This window comes from Bos mutus, chromosome 17 (genome assembly GCF_027580195.1).
Source record: "Bos mutus isolate GX-2022 chromosome 17, NWIPB_WYAK_1.1, whole genome shotgun sequence".
Taxonomy (NCBI): domain Eukaryota; kingdom Metazoa; phylum Chordata; class Mammalia; order Artiodactyla; family Bovidae; genus Bos; species Bos mutus.
Genome location: NC_091633.1, coordinates 8,585,810 through 8,607,229, shown reverse-complemented (window position 1 = coordinate 8,607,229; position 21,420 = coordinate 8,585,810). Strand labels below are relative to the sequence as shown.

General features: G+C 43.1%; 1 protein-coding gene across 1 annotated transcript in view; it reads left to right on the top strand.

Moving 5' to 3' along the window:
- Positions 1–7,117: 7,117 nt before the first annotated feature.
- The window catches only part of SVOP (SV2 related protein), a 74,051-nt gene continuing 59,748 nt past the window's right edge, over positions 7,118–21,420 (top strand). Inside the window, exon 1 of the mRNA XM_005909546.3 lies at positions 7,118–7,375. Coding sequence (XP_005909608.1) covers positions 7,341–7,375 — 35 coding nt within the window. The 5' untranslated portion in view covers positions 7,118–7,340. The remainder of the gene's footprint in view (positions 7,376–21,420) is intronic.

Here is a 21,420-nt window from a genome sequence, read left to right as displayed (position 1 = left end):
CTCCCTCTCCTTCCCGCACTGTGTCCACACTTCTGTTCTGTGTCTGCATCTCTATTCGTGCCCTGCAAACAGGTTCATCGGTACCATTTTTCTAGATTCCATATATTCACACTAATATATATTTGTTTTTCTCTCTCTGACTTACTTCACTCTGTACAACAGGCTCAGGGTTCACCCACCTCACTCGAACTGACTCAAATTCATTTCTTTTTATGGCTGAGTAATATTCCATTGTACACATGTACCACAACTTCTTTACCATTCATCTGTCAATGTACATCTAGGTTGACTCCACGTCTCGGCTATTGTAAATAGTGCTGCAATGAATACTGGAGCACGTGTGTCCTTTTCAATTATGGTGTTCTTGGGGTATATGCCCACTAATGGGTTTGCTGGGTCATATGGTAGTTTTAGTCCTAGTTTTTTAAGGAATCTCCATACTGTTCTCCATAGTAGTTGTATCAATTTACATTCCCATCAAGAGTGCAAGAGGGCTTCCTTTTAGGAGAGGATCTTCTTATGGAGAGGTCTACCTGTTAAGAACTGAAGCTCCTGCCAACAGTCATCACTAACTTACCAACCATGTTAGTCTACCACCTTGAAAATGGGCCTTCCTGTCTCATTCAAATCTTCAGATGAGACCACAACCCTGGCTGATATCTGACTGAAGCTTCATGAGCGACCCTGAGATAACTGGCTCTTGGATTCCCGACCCACAGAAATTGTGTGAGGTAATAACTGTCAATATTTTTCAAAGGTCCTAAGTTTCGGGATAATTTGTTATGCAGCTATAGATAACTAAGACACTGGAAACAGTGTTATTTAAAATGTGGGCCTTATACCACATAGCTCAAAAATCCCCTGACTTCCTGGTTAAAAGTGCAGGTCCCTGCTCATACACTCTTGTAGGGAATGTAAATAGGTGTGGTCACTATGGAAAACAGTACAGTTCAGTTCAGTCGCTCAGTCATGTCCGACTCTTTGCAATCCCATGAATCCCAGCACGCCAGGCCTCCCTGTCCATCACCAACTCCCAGAGTTCACTCAGACTCACGTCCATCGAGTCAGTGATGCCATCCAGCCATCTCATCCTCTGTCGTCCCCTTCTCCTCCTGCCCCTAATCCCTCCCAGCATCACAGTCTTTTCCAATGAGTCAACCCTTCGCAGGAGGTGGCCAAAGTACTGGAGTTTCAGCTTTAGCATCATTCCTTCCAAAGAAATCCCAGGGCTGATCTCCTTCAGAATGGACTGGTTGGATCTCCTTGCAGTCCAAGGGACTCTCAACAGTCTTCTCCAACACCACAGTTCAAAAGCATCAATTCTTTGGCGCTCAGCCTTCTTCACAGTCCAACTCTCACATCCATACATGACCACAGGAAAAACCATAGCCTTGACTACACGGACCTTTGTTGACAAAGTAATGTCTCTGCTTTTGAATATGCTATCTAGGCTGGTCATAATTTTCCTTCCAAGGAGTAAGCGTTTTTTAATTTCATGGCTGCACTCACCATCTGCAGTGATTTTGGAGCCCCCCAAAATAAAGTCTGACACTGTTTCCACTGTTTCCCCATCTATTTCCCATGAAGTGATGGGACCGGATGCCATGATCTTCGTTTTCTGAATGTTGAGCTTTAAGCCAACTTTTTCACTCTCCTCTTTCACTTTTATCAAGAGGCTTTTGAGTTCCTCTTCACTTTCTGCCATAAGGGTGGTGTCATCTGCATATCTGAGGTTATTGATATTTCTCCCAGTACAGAGCTTGCTTAAAAAACTAAAATTAGAGTTGCCATATGATCCAGCAATTCCACTCCTGGGTATATATCCTGAGAAAACAAAAATACTAATTTGAAAAGATATATGCACCCCAATGTTCATAGCAGTATTATTCATTTACTCACAATAGCCAAGAAATGGAAGCAACCTAAGTGTCCATCAACAGATGAATGGATAAAGATGTGGAATATTACTCAGCCATAAAAAAGAACAAAAATTGGCCATTTACAACAATGTGGATGGGCCTGAAGGATATTACAGATAATGAAATAAGCCAGACAGAGGAAGACAAATACTGTATATTTTTCACTTATATGTGGAATCTAAAAAATAAAATGAATGAAAATAACAACAAAAAAAGGTGCACGTTCTTGGCTCCATCTCAGCCCAATGTATTAGAAGGTATCAGTGTGATACTCACGCTTCTGTATTTTGACAAACTGCTGTTGTTTGGATAACATCCTAAATTTTTGTGGTCGTATCCAGACATCACCTTTACTATTTAATCTAATTAGCTTTGTTTTTTTTTAACTGGGGTGCCTATATCACATAAATATTTTAAATTTTCTTTTGTTTTTAATTTGTTTTCATATCTGGACAACATACATTTTTCTAATATGTATAAAAATAAGGAGCTGTATTTATTTTAAGTAGGATAACTGTTTATCCCATATATCACCTAAAATCATCTTCCTTACGCTCAGAATGAAGTGTAGCACACTCTATTTCAGGTAAAATGCTGAGATATAGAAACAGAGATTATTTGAAAATAAGAGCCATAGCACCCCTCGTTTTCTCTGAAGCTGGACCAGTTCTAAGTGCGGGCACCTGTAGCATCTCCTCCCAGTCTCACCGCCTTCTTGGGCAGCAGGCAGGCTAAGGTCTGATCAGCGCCACTCTTACAGATGAGAACACTGAGCCACGGACAGGTGCCCAGGCCTGTCTAAGGTCACAAATGCTATCACAGAACGCAAGCCCTGTCTCCGGTCTTCCCATTCATACAGTTTTGCAAGATACGCTGTTCCTCCATGGCCAAATCACCCGTAGAGATCAAGAGAAAAGGAAGGATACCTAAAATATAGAGGGCATATTATTGTGAAAGAATGCAACGAAACACTCAGACTTACTGGAAATGGATCGCAGACCTAAGCATAAAAGCTAAAACTATAAAACTCTCTAAGGAGGTTTTCTTGTAGGAGAAAAATATTTGCAACCTTCAGATAAACAAAGATTTATTTGCCACAACTAGGACCCAACACAGCCAAATAAATAAATAAATACCCCAAGGATTTCTTAGGTCACAAAAGCCCAAATTAGAAAAGAAAAAATATCTGGTAACCTCAATCTTATTTAAGTTTAAACATTTTCTTTGAAAGATACTGTTAAGAAAATGAAAAGGTATGACACAAATTTCAGAAAATTTTAAAGGTACACACATCTAACAACGACCTGTATCCATAATGTGTAAAGATATCTTACAATTCAGTAAGAAGACACACAATTTTCCCCAAACTGTCAAAATATTTGGACAGACATTGCACACCAAAAAAACATACGTAAACGGCCAATAGGTACATGAAAATATGGTCAACATAATTTGTCATGAGGGAAACAAAAATTAACACCACGGTACACTATATTAGAATGATGACAATTAAAGAAATGGTCAATACTGCTTGTTGGTAAGGATTTGAAGCAACTGGAACTCTCTGATACATCACTGATGGGGATGTAAAATGATACGTGTGCTTCCCAGGTGGCACTAGCGGGAAAGAACACACCTGCCAATGAAGGAGATGTAAGAAATGTGGGTTCCAGCCCTGGGTGAGGAAGATCCCCTGGAGAAGGAAATGGCAACCCACTCCAGTGTTCTTGCCTGGGAAATCCCAGGGACAGAGGAGCCTGGGGGGCTACAGTCCATGGGGTCACAAAGAGTCAGACACGACTTAGTTACTAAACAACAACAATAAATGCTTTGGAAAGCTAGCAGTTTGCTATGAAGATAAACATAACCCTACCACAGTGACCCAACCATTTCACTCTTCAATATTTATTTATCCAAAAGAAATGAAAATGCAAATCTACAGAAAGACTTGTATATGAATGCTCACAGTTACTTTATTCATAAGAGCTCCAAATTTGGAAAATTTTAAATGGTCATTAATTGATGACTAAATAAGTAAAATGTAGCATATCATACAATAGAATATTACTCTGTGATAAATAAGAATGCACTATTAAAAAATGGTAACATTTATGAATCTCAAAGCCATGCTGAATGAAGAAGTCAGACAGAAAAGAATATGTACTTTATGATTCTGTTTACATAAATTCTAGAAAATACAAATTAATCTATAGTAACAAAAGCAGATTAGTGGTTGTCTGAGCAGCCAGAGATGAAATTTGGGGATGATGGAAACATTCTGTATCTTGATTGCAGTATTGTTACACTTTTTCTTTCCAAGTGCATATTGGCTATTTACATGTCTTCTTTGAAGAAATATCTATTCATATTTCTTGCCCATTTTAAATTGAGTTATTTATCTTTTATTACTAAGTTCCACAATTGCACTCATCTCACATGCTAGTAAAGTAATGCTCAAAATTCTCCAAGCCAGGCTTCAGCAATATGTGAACCATGAACTTCCTGATGTTCAAGCTGGTTTAGAAAAGGCAGAGGAACCAGAGATCAAATTGCCAACATCTGCTGGATCATGGAAAAAGCAAGAGAATTCCAGAAAAACATCTATTTCTGCTTTATTGACTATGCCAAAGCCTTTGACTGTGTGGATCACAATAAACTGTGGAAAATTCTGAAAGAGATGGGAATACCAGACCACCTGACCTGCCTCTTGAGAAATTTGTATGCAGGTCAGGAAGCAACAGTTAGAACTGGACATGGAACAACAGACTGGTTCCAAATAGGAAAAGGAGTACGTCAAGGCTATATATTGTCACCCTGCTTATTTAACTTATGTGCAGAATACATCATGAGAAACGTTGGACTAGAAGAAACACAAGCTGGAATCAAGATTGCCGGGAGAAATATCAATAACCTCAGATATGCAGATGACACCACTCTTATGGCAGACAGTGAAGAAGAACTCAAAAGCCTCTTGATGAAAGTGAAAGAGAAGAGTGAAAACGTTGGCTTAAAGCTCAACATTCAGAAAACGAAGATCATGGCATCCAGTCCCATCACTTCATGGGAAATAGACGGGGAAACAGGGGAAACAGTGGCAGACTTTATTTTTGGGGGCTCCAAAATCACTGCAGATGGTGACTGCAGCCATGAAATTAAAAAACACTTACTCCTTGGAAGGAAAGTTATGACCAACCTAGATAGCATATTCAAAAGCAAACACATTACTTTGCCAACAAAGGTCCGTCTAGTCAAGGCTATGGTTTTTCCAGTGGTCATGTATGGATGTGAGAGTTGGACTGTGAAGAAAGCTGAGCACCGAAGAATTGATGCTTTTGAACTGTGGTGTTGGAGAAGACTGTTGAGAGTCCCTTGGACTGCAAGGAGATCCAACCAGTCCATTCTGAAGGAGATCAGCCCTGGGATTTCTTTGGAAGGAATGATTCTAAGGCTGAAACTCCAGTACTTTGGCCACCTCCTGCGAAGGGTTGACTCATTGGAAAAGACTCTGATGCTGGGAGGGATTGGGGGCAGGAGGAGAAGGGGATGACAGAGGATGAGATGGCTGGATGGCATCACTGACTCGATGGACGTGAGTCTGAGTGAACTCCGGGAGTTGGTGATGGACAGGGAGGCCTGGTGTGCTGTGATTCATGGGGTCACAAAGTCGGACACAACTGAGCGACTGAACTGAACTAAGTTCCAAGAGTTCTTTACATATTTTGAGTTAGTCTCTTGTTAGTTATACGATTTTCAAATATTTTCTCTTATTCTATGGGTTGTCTTTTCACTTTCTTGATAGTATTATTTGCAGCATAAGAGATTTTAACTTTGATATAGCCCAGCATATCTGTTTTTTTTTTCTTTTGTCTCTTGTGCTTTTTGAGGTCGTGTCTATGAAACCATTGCCTAATTGAAGGTCATGAAGACTTACTCCTGTGAGTCTTATAGTTTTATGTAAAGAGTCTTATAGTTTGAAATCTTGCACCTAAGGGTACTCAAAACCCTTTAGGCATGAAAACCCTTCTCTGGCTTACAGTTGTAGAGCAACCAATTGTCAAGGTTTGCTTCTGACCCAGCACTTTCCAGGACACAGAGCTTTCAGTGCTATAACTCAAGTCCTGAGCAAACCAGGGTGAGTTAACGCCTTTACCAATAACCCTCCAACTTGCCAGCTCTGATATAAATTATTATCCCAACTCTTCATGGCTTAAAAAAGATACTGAATCTCCTCACTTGAAAGATGTCTGTTTTCAGTTTAACAAGCATTTATTGAGTGCTCACAACAGCAAAGCCCTGGGGTTGAGTGTAGTGAGGAATATTAAATTTCAATTTCAGTGTCCATAAATAAAGTTTTATTATTCCAGGCCCTTGGGGGTACATCAGAAACCTTTACGGAGCTTACAGAGGCAGAGCGGGGGCAGACATTCTAGTGGAAGAGGGAGGGGTCTCACTGAACAAGATAAAGAGGAATTTGAAGGCAGGAATTGGGTTTTATTCATCTTTGATTCCCCAGAACTGCACAGATCACTCACAAATGCTCCTTAAATAAACAGGTGATCTTTGACTTTTCTCCTACTCAACTTACCCAATTTTTTTTTCTTGATTCATTTCACAAGATCTCATCTCCGTGATGACAATGTCATGTCTAACTTAATCTCTTACCATTTACCCAGTGACTATCACCTTGGCTGTTTAGTGGTTAAGTCGCGTCTGACTCTTTGAGACCTCAAGGACTGCAGCCGGCCAGGCTCCTGTGTCCATGGGATTTCCCAGGCAAGAACGCTGGAGTGGGCTGCCATTTCCTTACTCCAGGGGATCTTCCCCACCCAGTGATCAAACCCAGCTTTGGCGGGCGGATGCTTTACCCCTGAGCCACCAGGAACGCCCTGGCGGACAGCAGGTGCTCAATAAACAATGCTTCAACGCATGGAAATTCTGTTTTTCATTCTCTGCATTTGTGACAGCCGCCTGGTTTTCAAGAATATCGAAGGCAACCTTAAATGAATCCCTATACACAACAAACCTTCAGAGAGGCATCGTCAACCTAAGAGCCCTCATTGGTACCCAGACGGCCATTTCACAGGCTGGCGGGCGCCCTGTCGGCACCCCAGAGCATCACCACCAGCCCCAGAGAGCCTGTAAATTTCGCTAACCAGAAGGGCTCTCCCCGCCCCCTCTCCCCGCGCATCTCGCTCTGCCCTCCGCCGCCTCCTCTCCGCCCACTCTCGCCGCGGTCTCCTGGCGGCGGCGGCTTTGTCTCGTGGGCTGGTCCCTGGCGGCTCCCTCCCCTGAACAGCTGCCACCGAGGGAGGCAGCCGCGCGGGTCCGGCATCCTAACGCTGAAGCCCCCGAGCGCGCGCTCGTCATCCACCACCACCATGTAAGGGCCATGAACAGGGCTCGTCCTGGCGCAGCGCGGACATGGAGGAGGACTTATTCCAGCTCAGGCAGCTGCCGTGAGTATCTTGGGGGCGAGTCAGAGGCAGACAGGCTTTTCTTTAAAAAAAAAAAAAAGAGAGAGAGAGAAAACCTGCAGGGGAGCATCTCGGCATGCCTTCCTGAATTTAAAGGGAACGGTTTCAGGGGGAGAGACTCAGGCCTGGAGGAGACAAGCCATTTTCCCAACCCCACCGGCTCACCTCTGTTATCTCTGATTCAGTCCGGTTTTTTTTTTTTTTTCAGATCCGTCAGAATCTTAACGGGGACCTAAGCGTGTAATATTTTCCCCTGGAATTGCTCTTCCTCCTAAAGGGATTGGGAGGGTCTGTGTTTTAAGAAAGCGTTAGCTGCTGTTTGGAAATGTGGAGTGAATTTATGAGTCCGTGCAATGACATGGGTCCTTTCCAGCCCTTCTCCTATGCTGTGAAATTCCGAATTTTCCTGCAAGGTCTTTTAGAAGGGAATGATAACTGATGTTGCAAACCGGTTTCTGAAAAGCTGGGATTCCTTCCTAGAGAGGAGGCTTCAGCGAAGTCCCCGATGTTTATGAAGTGTGTGAATGAGAGGGCTGTGTATCTTTGCTGAAACCTCTTGCCTTCTTCTGAATGAAAGGTTTTTATAACAGCTAACTAAGTGAGGCTCACTGTCAGCGGCTATCCTTGGGAACTCAGGAATACACTGCTTAGAGGACTGGAATTTTTTAACGATATCAAATTGGCCCTGAAAATCTTGGGGAAATACGGTTAAGCAATGGAAAGGGCTCGTAAAGGGGCATTCAAAATTCTCCAACCTCAAGCTGATGGCGATTTGTTAAGCAAATTCCAAGAGTAGGAGATGGAGCAACAAAAAGAACATTAATGGGGTTTTTGTTTTAATTTTTAGAAGCATTGGTCACTTGGATGGTAAAAGCAGACACTCCTTTGGAATTGTTGGAAAGGATACATTATTGTTAGTATGTATATTTTCTTGACTTAAAATTTTTTTTTTTTTCTCTCTCTCTCTCTCTAAACCACTGAGGAATTCTCCCAAGTGACTTTTAGTGTGACTGCTACAGCTCTCTGAGGCTCTGAGTACTGAAGGGTATTGAGATGTCTACTTCTCATTCAGTGTAAAATTAATTTGCATTAAAAATTTTAATTAATGAAATGTTTACTTTTACGCTTTTATTAATTGATCTGCAAATGGCCTGTCTTATGTAACACGGCATTATTTCACAAATGCTGAAAGATGCCCAGTTATAATATCCAAAGTCGATCTATGAATCCATAAAAATGTATGTACCTGAGTGTAGATCTCTCAAGGAAAACATTTATTTTCATTGAAAATAAATATGTTTAAAAACCAACCTATTACCCCAAAATAAAAAAATAATCCAGAAACTAAAATATGAAATTTGGAATTCAGGATAAGGATACATGTTGGAACTGCAGTTTTACTAAATTTTCAAATGCTGTCAGGGCATGTGAACTTTGCAAATTACTCAAAGATTCATGTATATTTAATCTACTAATAGATAGACATACACTGGAGTGACAAGTCCTTCCTTCATTAGAAAAAAGTAAAACCTAGTAAGAGGATTTTACTTAAGCTTAAATTAATTTAGTTTTTATACTAATAATAGTATATACATAGAATAAAGTCCAAAAAGAAGCACAAGAATAAGTCTCTCTCTTCCCAAGCCCCAGTGTTAAGTTTCTTGATTATTTTCCTGATTTTTACACACATAAATACATGTAATATCTATTAGAGAGGCCCCATTGAGTGCTAGCTAAGAGCACTGGCTCTTGAATAAGACAGACTAGGCTTCAAATCCCTACTGTGCCACTTCCTGGCTGTGTGACTTTGCACAAGTGGCTTAACCTTTCTGAAACTCAATTTCCTTAGCCATAAAATGGGAATCATAATAGTACTTGATTCAAAGGCTTATTGGGAAGATCATGTGAGGTCATGTGTGCCAAATGCCTGACAGATAGAGACATCAATACATATGAACACCTGAAAAATAATTTATAAAATTATGATTATGAGGATGTCTAAAAAAAAGTTTGTAAAAACAAAATCCGTATAACTCTTTCTGCTGGATTCCCCCAGAATGTAATCCACAACCCCCAAATTACATTTGAATGAGGTCAAAATTATCCCTGAAACATGTTAACATTCGTTTATTAAAAAAAAAAAATTAAAAGGAACGGCTGTGTAAATCTGAGTGGATTTCACATCACGACATAGGTGTTTTTTAAACCACACCCTGTGTATATTATTCACAGACTGCCGGCAACAGACTGCCTGAGAGAAATATGGGGTTTTTAAAAATCAGAGTGCCTTGTAGAGGATTGGCAAGAGTGGACCTTGGAACAGGCTCAGTCTCGCGGGAAGCCAAGTGTTAATAGATTACAAGCCACTAAGTTGTTTACAGGGTCAGGGGAGGGGGAAGGGGGTGAGGATGTCTAAGAAACAGTCCTTCCCAGGACTTGGAGGTACCTTCGTGAACAGCTCCGCGATGGCTCATGTGAGACCATAGACAACCTCCACCTGTCAGCTGCTGTCCACTCAGGCACAGCACTACGTACAGGAGATTCAGAAGGCTGGATTTTGTATCTAGTTTGGCCTTATTGTGAGGTCTTGTGCAAGTCAGATTTTCCTGCATCTCCCCTTTCTAGGATGATTTTCATGAAAACAAATTATGCAGACTACATTGATTGATTGGTTCATCCATTCATTGATTCATTCATTCATTAACAGTTTTCCTGAGCATCATCCTAGATCGGGGAATTCTATAACCAAATAAGATATATGGTCTTTGCCCTCAAGGAGCTCGCAGCTAGAGCTTCAGTGTCCAATACAGTAGCCACTAGCCACATGTGGCTATTTAAACTTAAATTATGTAGTTGGTATATGAAATAATGTCCATGTATAATACACAGTGGGCTTCCCAGGCTAATGGTAAAGAACCCACCTACCAGTGCAGGAGACACAAGAGACAAGGGTTCAACCCCTGCGTCAGAAAGATCCCCTGGAGAAGGGCATGGCAGCCCACTCCAGTATTCTTGCCTAGAGAATCCCATGGACAGAGGAGCCTGGAGGGCTACAGGCCATAGAGGCGCGAAGAGTCGGACACGACTGAAGTGACACGTGCACACACATTATAAAATATGATTTGTAGGTAAAATAGGTCATGTTTGAAAAATCAGTTCCTTCATTGCATTGGTTGCATTTCAAGTGCCCAGTAGCTGCATGTGGTTCACGGCTGCTTTAGCCCCATTGTGACAGCCTGGGCCCAGAGCACTTTTGGAACTGCAGAAGGTTCTATTGGACAGCACTGGTCTGATGGGAGAAGCAAATATTGAACACACAGTTTCACGATAATTATGAGAATTGTCTAAGGGCTACTTACTTCAGTTAGTATGATCATCTCTAGTATGATAATCCACCTTGCTGCAAATGCAATTAGCATTATTTCCTTCTTTTTTAATGCCTGAGTAGTATTCTGTTTTGTGTGTATACCCCACATCTCCTTTATCCATTCATCTGTCGATGGACAGACACTTAAATTGTTTCCATGTCTTCTTGGCTGTTATAAATAGTGCTGCTATGAACACTGGGGTGCATCTATCTTTTTGAATTATGGTTTTCTCTGAATATATGCCCAAGAGTGGGATTGCTAGATCATATGGTAACTCTATTTTTAGTTTTCTAAGGAAACTCCATACTGTTCTCCATAGTGGCTGCACCAGTTTGTATTCCTGCCAGCAGCACAGGAGGGTTCCCTTTTCTCCACAAATGTAGAAGATGCGACAAGTCTAGTTCTAGACGGCAGAGAGACAGATCAGAGAAGGCTTCTTGGAGGAAGTGACATTGGAGTTGAACCCCCAGACGTGTAGAAGTCAGCCAGGAGAAGAGATAGGAGGGAGATTTCCAATAGTGAGAACTGCGTGAGGGGAAGAGCTCAAAATCAGGCCAGTGGAGCCGAGCAAGTGAGTAGAGGGAAGGCTGCAGAGGATGGCAGGGACCAGGCCACACCGGACCCTGTAGTAAGGACAAGAAATCGGACATTTATCTTGTGTTTGCTCGATCCACTCTCTCCTTTCTTACTAACCCTGTCTTTTAAGATCGAGCTTAGGGACTTCCCTCGTGGTCCAGTGGATAAGACTCCAAGCTCCCAAACCTAGGGGGCCTAGGTTTGATCCCTGGTCAGGGAACTAGATCCCACATGCCGCAACTAGGAGTTTGCATGCTGCAAGTCAAGATGCCGCATGCTGCAACTAAGACCTGGAACAGCTCAATAAATAACATAAAAATAAATATTAAAAAAATAAAGATTGAGCTTAAGTCCATCAGCTCAATGAATCTTCTGACTCCTCTGGGGCTTCTGGGGTAAAAGTGCGGGCTCTGAGTCAGGCAGATCTGGGTTCAAACTCTGGCTCTGCCACTTCCCATCTGGGTGACCCTGGCCTAGTGACTTCATCTCCCCACGGTTGGGCGCTCATCTATAACGCTGGGGTAATAGCAATATCTGCATGGCGGGGCGGGGAGGATCAGGCAGGTCACCACTGGGAAGCCCGAGCACAGTGCCCGGCTCCACGTAAGGGCTCCACCGGTTGGTATCAGCGTTATTTGTCTTCTTTCACTCTGGATTTTCCCCCCTCATCCTCCAGCTTGTTCAAGTAGCAAAGCACCTGGAAGCCACGGTCTCCTTTTCAGAATCCTGAGATGTCCTGATGAAAGCTAAAGGAAGCACATGTCCAAACTTGAAGTCTGATCCCTCCTGCACTCCGCTCCTCTTTCAGCCTCTCCCAGTTGATGGTGACTCCATCCACCCCATTTGGAGTCCATTTTGACTCCTCCTTCCCTCAGATTTCACTGAGGAAATCCGTCAGGAAATTCTCTTGGTCCTGCCTTTAAGCTCCATCTAAACATCTATTTCTGCTTTATTGACTATGCCAAAGCCTTTGACTGTGTTGATCACAATAAACTGTGGAAAATTCTGAAAGAGACGGGAATACCAGACCACCTGACTTGCCTCTTGAGAAACCTGTATGCAGGTCAGGAAGCAACAGTTAGAACTGGACATGGAACAACAGACTGGTTCCAAATAGGAAAAGGAGTACGTCAAGGCTGTATATTGTCACCCTGCTTATTTAACTTATATGCAGAGTACATCATGAGAAACACTGGGCTGGAAGAAGCACAAGCTGGAATCAAGATTGCCAGGAGAAAGATCAATAACCTCAGATATGCAGATGACACCACCCTTATGGCAGAAAGTGAAGAGGAACTAAAAAGCCTCTTGATGAAAGTGAAAGAGAAGAGTGAAAACGTTGGCTTAAAGCTCAACATTCAGAAAACGAAGATCATGGCATCTGGTCCCATCACTTCATGGGAAATAGATGGGGAAACAGTGAAAACAGTGTCAGATTTTTTGGGGGGCTCCAAAATCACTGCAGATGGTGACTGCAGCTATGAAATTAAAAGACGCTTACTTCTTGGAAGGAAAGTTATGACCAACCTAGATAGCATATTCAAAAGCAGAGACATTACTTTGTCAACAAAGGTCCGTCTAGTCAAGGCTATGGTTTTTCCAGTGGTCATGTATGGATGTGAGAGTTGGACTGTGAAGAAGGCTGAGCGCCGAAGAATTGATGCTTTTGAACTGTGGTGTTGGAGAAGACTGTTGAGAGTCCCTTGGACTGCAAGGAGATCCAACCAGTCCATTCTGAAGGAGATCAGCCCTGGGATTTCTTTGGAAGGAATGATGCTAAAGCTGAAACTCCAGTACTTTGGCCACCTCATGAGAAGAGTTGACTCATTGGAAACGACTCTGATGCTGGGAGGGATTGGGGGCAGGAGAAGGGGATGACAGAGGATGAGATGGCTGGATGGCATCACTGACTCGATGGACGTGAGTCTGGGTGAACTCCGGAAGTTGGTGATGGACAGGGAGGCCTGGCGTGCTGCAATTCATGGGGTCGAGAAGAGTCGGACACGACTGAGCGACTGAACTGAACTGAACTGAAACTCCTACCACTTCTCTCTAGCTCCACTGCTACCCCTTGGTTCAAGTTCCCGTCATTTCTGACCCTGGGTGGATTCCAGGGGTTATCTTGCTGGTCTTCCCGGTCCTGCCCTTGTCTCCCTGCAGCACATTCTCAACACAGCAACCAAATGTATTCTTTTTAAAAAATATTATTTATTTATTTGGCTGTGCTGTGTCTTAGTTGCGGCATGCAGGATCTTTAATTGCAGCATATGGGATCTAGTTCCCTGACCAGGGATTGAACTCAGGGGCCCCTCTGCCTTGGGAGCGTGAAGTCTTAGCCACTGGACCACCAGGGAAAGTACCCAGAGGGATTCTTTAGAAGTCAACTCACAGCCTCTTCTGTTCCAAAACCCCCCTAGGGCTCCCGTTTCACCTTGTCTTCTCTACTCTTTCACCCCCTCATGCAGCCATTCTGGTTCCTGGGTGTGTGTGCGTGTGTGTGTGTGTGTTAGTTGCTCAGTTGTGTCTGATTCTTTGCAACCCCATAGAATGTAGCCTGCCAGGCTCCTCTGTCCATGGAATTATCCAGGCAAGAATACTGGGATGGGTTGCCATTCTCTTTTCCAGGGAATCTTCTCGACCCGGGGGTGGAACCCTGGTCTCCTAAATTGCAGACAGATTCTTTACTATCTGAGCTACCAGGGAAGCCCATGGTCCCCTTGTTGCTCCTTAAACACACCAGGTGGGTTCCTGCTCCAGCACCCACTGTTCTGTCTACCCAGAAAGCTCTTCTCCTAGGTATCTGCTTTACTCAGATCTCAAATGCCACCATCTCACCCAAGCCTACCCTCATCACCTCCTTAAAATCTGTAGCCCTCTCTTCCTGCCATTAGGATTTTTGTTGGTGTTCAGTTGCTCAGTTGTGTCCGACTCTTTGCAACCCCACAAACTGCAGCACACCGGCTTCTTGGATGGCTACTATCAAAAATAAATAAAAACAACAAGTCTTGCTGAGGATATGGAGAAAATGGAATTCTTATACACTGACTATTGGAGAGAATGAAAAATGGGGCAGCCTCCACAGAACACAGTATGGAGGCTCCTCAAAAAATGAAGAATTACCATAGGACCCAGCAATTTCACTTCTGGGTATATACCCACAAAAGAGTTGAAAGCAGAATACTGAAGAGATATTTGTAAAGCCATGTTCATAGCAGCATTACTCGCAATATCCAAAAGATGAAAGCCATCTAAGTCCCCTTCATGATGAGTAGATAAACAAATGTGGTCTATCCATATGATGGAATATTATGTAGCCTTCAAAAAGGAAGGGACTCCTGAAACATGCTACAACACAGATAAACCTTGAAGACATTACGCTATGTGAAATAAGCCAGTTGCCAAAGGACAGCTACTGTATGATTCCAGTCTGTGAGGTTTCTAAAGCAATCAAATTCATAGAGACATAAAGTAGAATGGTAGTTGCCAGAGGCTGGGGAAGGGGAGAAGGGGGATCTGTGTACACTGTCCGTTTTTACAAGATGAAAAGAGTTCTGTGGATGAACAGTGATAATGATTGTGCAATATTGTGAATATACTTAATGCCCACTGAACTGTACCCTTTAAAAATGCTTAAAATGACAAATGTTATCTTATGTGTATTTTACTGTAGTTGAAAAAAATCATAGCCCTCTTCCCCCATCCTCCAATACCATCTTCAGCTTTTCCTCTTTAAGATTTTTTTTTTTAATGTGGACCATTTTTGAAGTCTTTACTGAATTTGTTAACAGTATTGGGTCTGTTTTAGGTTTTGTTTTTTTGACCGTGAGGCAATATGGGATCTTTGCTCCCTGACCACGGGTCAAACTTGCACCCCCTGCATTGGAAGACGTAGTCCTAACCACTGGACTGTCAGGGAAATCCCTGCTTTTCCTGTTTTTAAATCACTCATTACCTTCCAACATACCATAAAATTTGCTTGTTTATTGCTTAGTGTCTGTCTTCACTTAGTTGTATGAGAGCTTCACACACCAGGGGTCTGATGGATCCCAAGTTCACGGGACATTGCCTAGATTCCATCCGATACTGGATTTTAGGGGAGATCAGGCCACAAGATTAAGTAAAAACTGTATGCATTAAAAAAAATCAGAAAAACCTGTTCATCAGCTTAATCGTTCTCCTTGACTGCAGGGGCCACCATTATTAAGCTTTAGCAGCTAAAGCACTGAGTCCCCATGGAAAGATCAGACATAGCCTTGTTTCATCATATTCGCTCCCCCCTCCAAGTTGTGACAATCAAAACTATCTCCAGACATTGCCAGTGTCACCCCATTGAGAACCGCTTCTCTAAAGCACTTTAGTTTGCTGCTGCTGCTGCTGCTAAGTCACTTCAGTCGTGTTCAACTCTGTGCGACCCCATAGACGGCAGCCCGCCAGGCTCCCCTGTCCCTGGGATTCTCCAGGCAAGAACACTGGAGTGGGTTGCCATTTCCTTCTCCAATGCATGAAAGTGAAAAGTGAAAGGGAAGTCGCTCAGTCGTGTCTGACTCTTAGCAACCCCATGGACTGCAGCCTACCAGGCTCCTCTGTCCATAGGATTTTCCAGGCAAGAGTACTGGAGTGGGGTGCCATTGCCATCTCCAGCGCTTTAGTTTAGACAATACATTTTTCAGTCTCTCCATTTCCAGAGCATCTTCAGACCTCTCTTTACACCTCACTTTTCTCACATTAGTCATGTAGGGACTGTGGCTTGTGCCCCTTCCTGCAGCTTCAGGATACTTTTGGTAAAAGACTGTAAACTCCATGGGGACAAGAATGTGGCCTGACCCATAGAATGTCCTCACTGCATGCTTGTCATGTGTTAATCTTTGTGCATTAATCATACTTTTTATTTTCTGTTTTCTGATGTTTTGACCTTTTGGGGCCTTGCAGATTCTGGAGGTCTCTCCCCTCCCAGGGTTAAGTAGTAAATAAGTCGCCTGCCAGTGGACCTTTCGTGTGCAAACCAACCAATCCAAAGCCACTATCCACCTGCACTAATCGCACCAGGGCCAAATACCAGACAACTGGAGACAGTCCCTATGCTCAGAGCCTGGAGAAATGACTCAAACTAGCTGATTCTCAACCTGCTTGCCCTGCCTCACCTGTTCCTTCCTGTGGAAAAACCACAGTAAAGACTCTGCCCCAGATTTGATCCTCACCCTTGCCTCCCCAGTTTGACTCCTGGGTTGGGAAGATCTGCTGGAGAAGGGATAGGCTACCTGCTCCAGTATTCTTGGGCTTCCCTAGTGTCTCAGCTGGTAAAGAATCCACCTGTATTGTGGGAGACCTGGGTTTAATCACTGGATTGGGAAGATCGACTGGAGGAGGGAATGGCTACCCACTTTAGTATTCTGGCCTGGAGAATTCCATGGACTGTATAGTCCATGGGGTCACAAAGAGTTGGAAACGACCGAGCGGCTTTCACTTTCACTTTCCTCCTTACTGATCCCAGTGTTTCCCCATTTGGCTACCTGCCCCCTCCAAATGTGGCATGCCCCCTCTTCTTGGAATCTGTGAGTATAACAGAGTCTAAAGTCTTCAGTTGGCAGTCATCTCCTGATCTGTTTGCCACACCTAAATGATAATAAAACCAATATTTTAGGAACTTCCCTGGCAGTCCAGTGGTTAAGACTGTGCCCATCCAATGCAGGGTCTCGGGTTCATTCCCTGGTTGGGGAGCTAAGAGCCCACGTGCCGCACGGTCAAAAAATAAATAAATGTAAGTTTGACTCAATGGGATTTTCCAGGCAAGAATACTGGAGTGGGTTGCCATTTCCTTCTCCAGTATTTTAAAACACTGCCCATAATCTGTTTATCCTCTTATAGCAAAATATGCCTGAATGATCTCAAAATCAACTCTGATCACCTTCCCCCATCTCACCCTACATGTAAACCTTTCAGGGGCATCCCGTTGATCTCAGGAAAACATGGAAAACCCTGTGGTCTCTGTATAATTCAGCCTGTCTCTCCAACCTCTACTCCTTGGTCCTACTCCCTGGGTCTTTGTCCTCCCCCATCTCTGTGGGACTCTCCTGGTCCCCAGACCTCAGGCAAGTCTATCCTGACTACGCTTCCCTCCAATTGTTCTTTATCTTGGCACCCTATTTGTTTCCCTCTCAAGATTCATTCATTTGCAAACGTATAATGATTTCTTGTTTACTTGTATATTAACCATCTTCTCAACAGGGAATCCATTTCAGGAGGGCAGGTTTATTTCATCCCCCTTCAGCACACAGTCAGCACTCAATAAACACTTATTAAAATACTGAAGAATAGGGACTTCCTTGGTGGTCCAGTGGTTAACACTGTGCTCTTCCAGTGTGGGGGCACAGGTTCGATCCCTGGTCAGGGAACTAAGATGCCGCACGCTGCGTGGCATGACCAAGTAAATAAAATACTGAGGAAGGTTGCCAGACTCTTTTGAGATGCTCTCTGTTGACTCCTTTAATCTCCATGGCAACCCTGTGAGATGGGAATCACCATCTCCATTCTACCAGCAGGAAACTGAGACCCAGAGAAGTCAAGTAACCTAACCTCAGAGCTGCCGAGTAGTGGGGGCAGGAAATTCAAACCCAAATCAGTCTGTTTGCAGAGTTGGGCACTCCTTTCTATAACACCGCACCTCCCCCCGCCCCCATCTTTAGGCACAACTTGAAATGCTACCCTGTCATAATCACAATTAGGCACAAGCTTCCTTTTTCAGTCTGATAGATTTGTGAACTCAGGGGATAAATACCCAGAAGCTCAGATGAAAATAGAAAAAAAAACTTCCTTATCCTAATCGCGTCTCAGACCCTAATTTAAGGTACTGAGGTGAATTACATGATGGTTCGAGCAAAATCTTTGGGTTGACAGTTATTTCCTCAAGCTCTTCTCTTCTTTCAATAGAAAAATTATGTAAAACAAATGTTCCCTGCTATTTTGGTAAATTATATGCTATATATACACAACAAATGCCAGGAAGTTGTGAGCCAGCTTGTTTCAAAGCCCTCGTATAGTTAACATATGCCACTGCTATTTTCTTTTTCTTTCACATTACACTTTTTTTCCCTTGGAAAATCTTGGCTCATGTCGCTGATAACTGCTTTTAGGAACCCATCTGATTCAAAATGTCATCTGGCTTTCTGAGTGTAATTTAATGTCAGAGGTCTCTCTTTACATCCGTCTTAAGTTTTAATAAATAAAGGGCCCTGGCTTCTAGTGGATTGCCAGAGAAGGAATGTGAACAGATCCTGGCTTAAAGCGCCAGGGAGCTAAGCCATTTCTCAAAGTCAAATTTCACAAAGGTCAGTGTCCTCCATGCTCAAGGTACAAAGGTGACCTGAACGCAGCTGGGTTGGAGGGAAGCCAATATTGACACAAAGCCTCCACAGTTTTCTGTTCATCGAGCTCAGTTTATCTTCACGACGTTCCTGCAAGCCTGTCTTCATCCCGCTTCACAGATGAACGTGTCTGTAACATGCTTAGCTAATGTTACAGATTGACAAGCGTTCTGTGAATAGTCGCTATTGTGATTTATGTTGATTATTTAAGTTAATAGATGTGCAGGTTTAAAAATTTACATATTACAGAGGGATCCAAAATGAAAAGTAAAATTTCTTTCCCTCAAAACTCCCCATCCCCATCCGTCCTCCTTCCCAAAAACCAGCCAGTCTCAGGCTTCTTAAGTATCCTTCCAGAATGTTCGATGGCAGAAGCAAAAAGATTCTTGAGCACACTTGAACATGCACATGAATTCATGTACATAAATTCCCTGGGGACCTGGTTACAGTGCAGATGTTGATTTAGTAGATCTTGGTCAGGACCTGAGACTCAGCATTTCTAACAGGTCCCTGGGGAGGCTGGGTCTCTGGTTCGAGACCATACTTAAATCTTAGTACCAAGAACATAGATCATGGGACTGTAGTCCAGCACATTTGATAGTGAGCCCCGGTAGGAATTCCCTGGAAGTCCAGTGGCTTTCACTGCCACGTCCCTGGATTTGATCCCTGGTCTGGGAACTAGGATCCCACAAGCTGTGTGGCCAAAAACAAATGAGCCCCAACAGTCTTTTCCTGTGAGTTCTTGCAACCAACTTGTGTGTGGGTCTGTTCATTAGGTGTGTTTATTGTGTGAAAATAGTCGCTATAAAATTTGCCATTTCAACAATTGTGCGGTTAATGGTATGAACTACATTCAGTGTTGTGTCATCTTCACTACCACTCATCTCCAGAATTTTCTCATCTTCCTCAACTGAAACTCTGCCCATTAAACACTAACTCCCCAATCCCCTCTGTCCCCCCAACCCCAGAGCTTGGTGACCACTGTTCTACTTTCTCTCTCTGTGACTTTGACTACTGTAAGCCCATTTAGATAGGCGGACTAGTACAGTAATTGCCCTTTGGTGTTGGTTTTATTTCACTTAGTGCAGTGTCTTCAAAGTACATCCATGTTGTCACATGGGTCAGAATTTCCATCCTTTTTAACACTGAATAATACTCGGTTGTATAGATAGACCACAGTTTGTTTATCCATTCAGCCACTGATAGGCACTTCAGTTGTTTCCACTCTCACCTATTGTGACACAGATCAACACAAATTAAAAAAAAAAAACTCTTTTTTTTTTTTGGCCGCACCATGCAGCCTCCAGGATCTTAGTTCCCTGACTAGGGATGGAACCCGCACTCCCTGAAGTGGAAGTGCAGAGTCTGGACCGACAGGGAAGTCCCAATAAAATGTTTTTTTTATTTTTTAAAAAACATTTTCTTTAGTGGCTGTTCCATCATCTATTTAATTACTGTTCTCCTGGTGATTATTTCTGGTTTTGTATTATTTGCAGCAAAGCTGCAAAGAGATGCTAGCACCTGAAGAGAATACAGAGAGGCTGGAAGTGGGGATGCTGAAATCAGACAGCTTCGCCAAAGCCTAGACACTTACTGGGTGACCTTGGGCAAGCTCCCAGCCCCTTGTGCTTGAGTGTCCTCCTCTGCAAAATGGGGACAATGAAAGTGGGAATAAATAATTTAATGATGCAAAGTGCAAACACTGGGCCTGACGCATGGCCAGCTGGTGCTCAAAGCACTAAAAAAATTGGAAAGATACCGCAGCTTGCATGGGTGCTCAGTCGTGTCTGACTCTTTGCGACCCCATGGACTGTAGCCCTCCAGGCTCCTCTGTCCATGGGATTTTCCAGGCAAGAATACTGGGCAGATTGCCATTTCCTTCTCCAGGGGATCTTCCTGACCCAGAGATCGAACCTGCGTCTCCTGCGACTCCTGCATTGGCAGGCGGATTCTTTCCCACTGAGCCACCTGTGGAGCCCATATCACTGCTTACCTTCCCAGAAGGTTGCAGTGGAAGCTACTATTCAAAGAAGGAAGCACAGAGCCCTGGGTGGTCCTGGAGGAGAAGGTGTGACAACAGGGAGAGTGTCAGACCACATGGCCATCTTCTTCTGTAATGTTACCCTCAGAGTCAAGGGCGAGCCACGGACCTTCCCTTCACCCATGAAAAGGAATTGATAATGCACGTAAATGGTCATTTCCTTCCTTCACCTAGTAATCCTCTATATTCTGTCTTCTATTAATGCCTCGGGGGACTGTTGTAGTTTTGAGTTGGGGGGTTGCTTCCAGGGGAACGAGAGTCCTACTCTTTGTTGCTTCCTTCCTGGAACCCACTTTGCATCACCCCTCAGTGGGTTACAGAGTTGAAATGTCTCCCCGCCTCACACACCCCCAGCCTCTCACTGCACCCAGTTCATTTCATTTACAGCTTTTCTTGCAATGTACAAAATATCTGTGTAGCAGTATATGCATCCACATGCATAATATTATATATAAATACATATTTATATTTACAAAGATTAATTTATATGCTGACATATAAAATTATATGTTTATAGCTATAATATTTATGTATGTATGTATTTATAATCATTTACATTTAAAGTACAAAACTGCGTGTGGATATATACATGAAATTTTTATTGAGGTATAAAAAGTTGTATGTGTATATCCACATGCATTTTTGTATTTATATATGTAAATACTTGTAAATACATACATA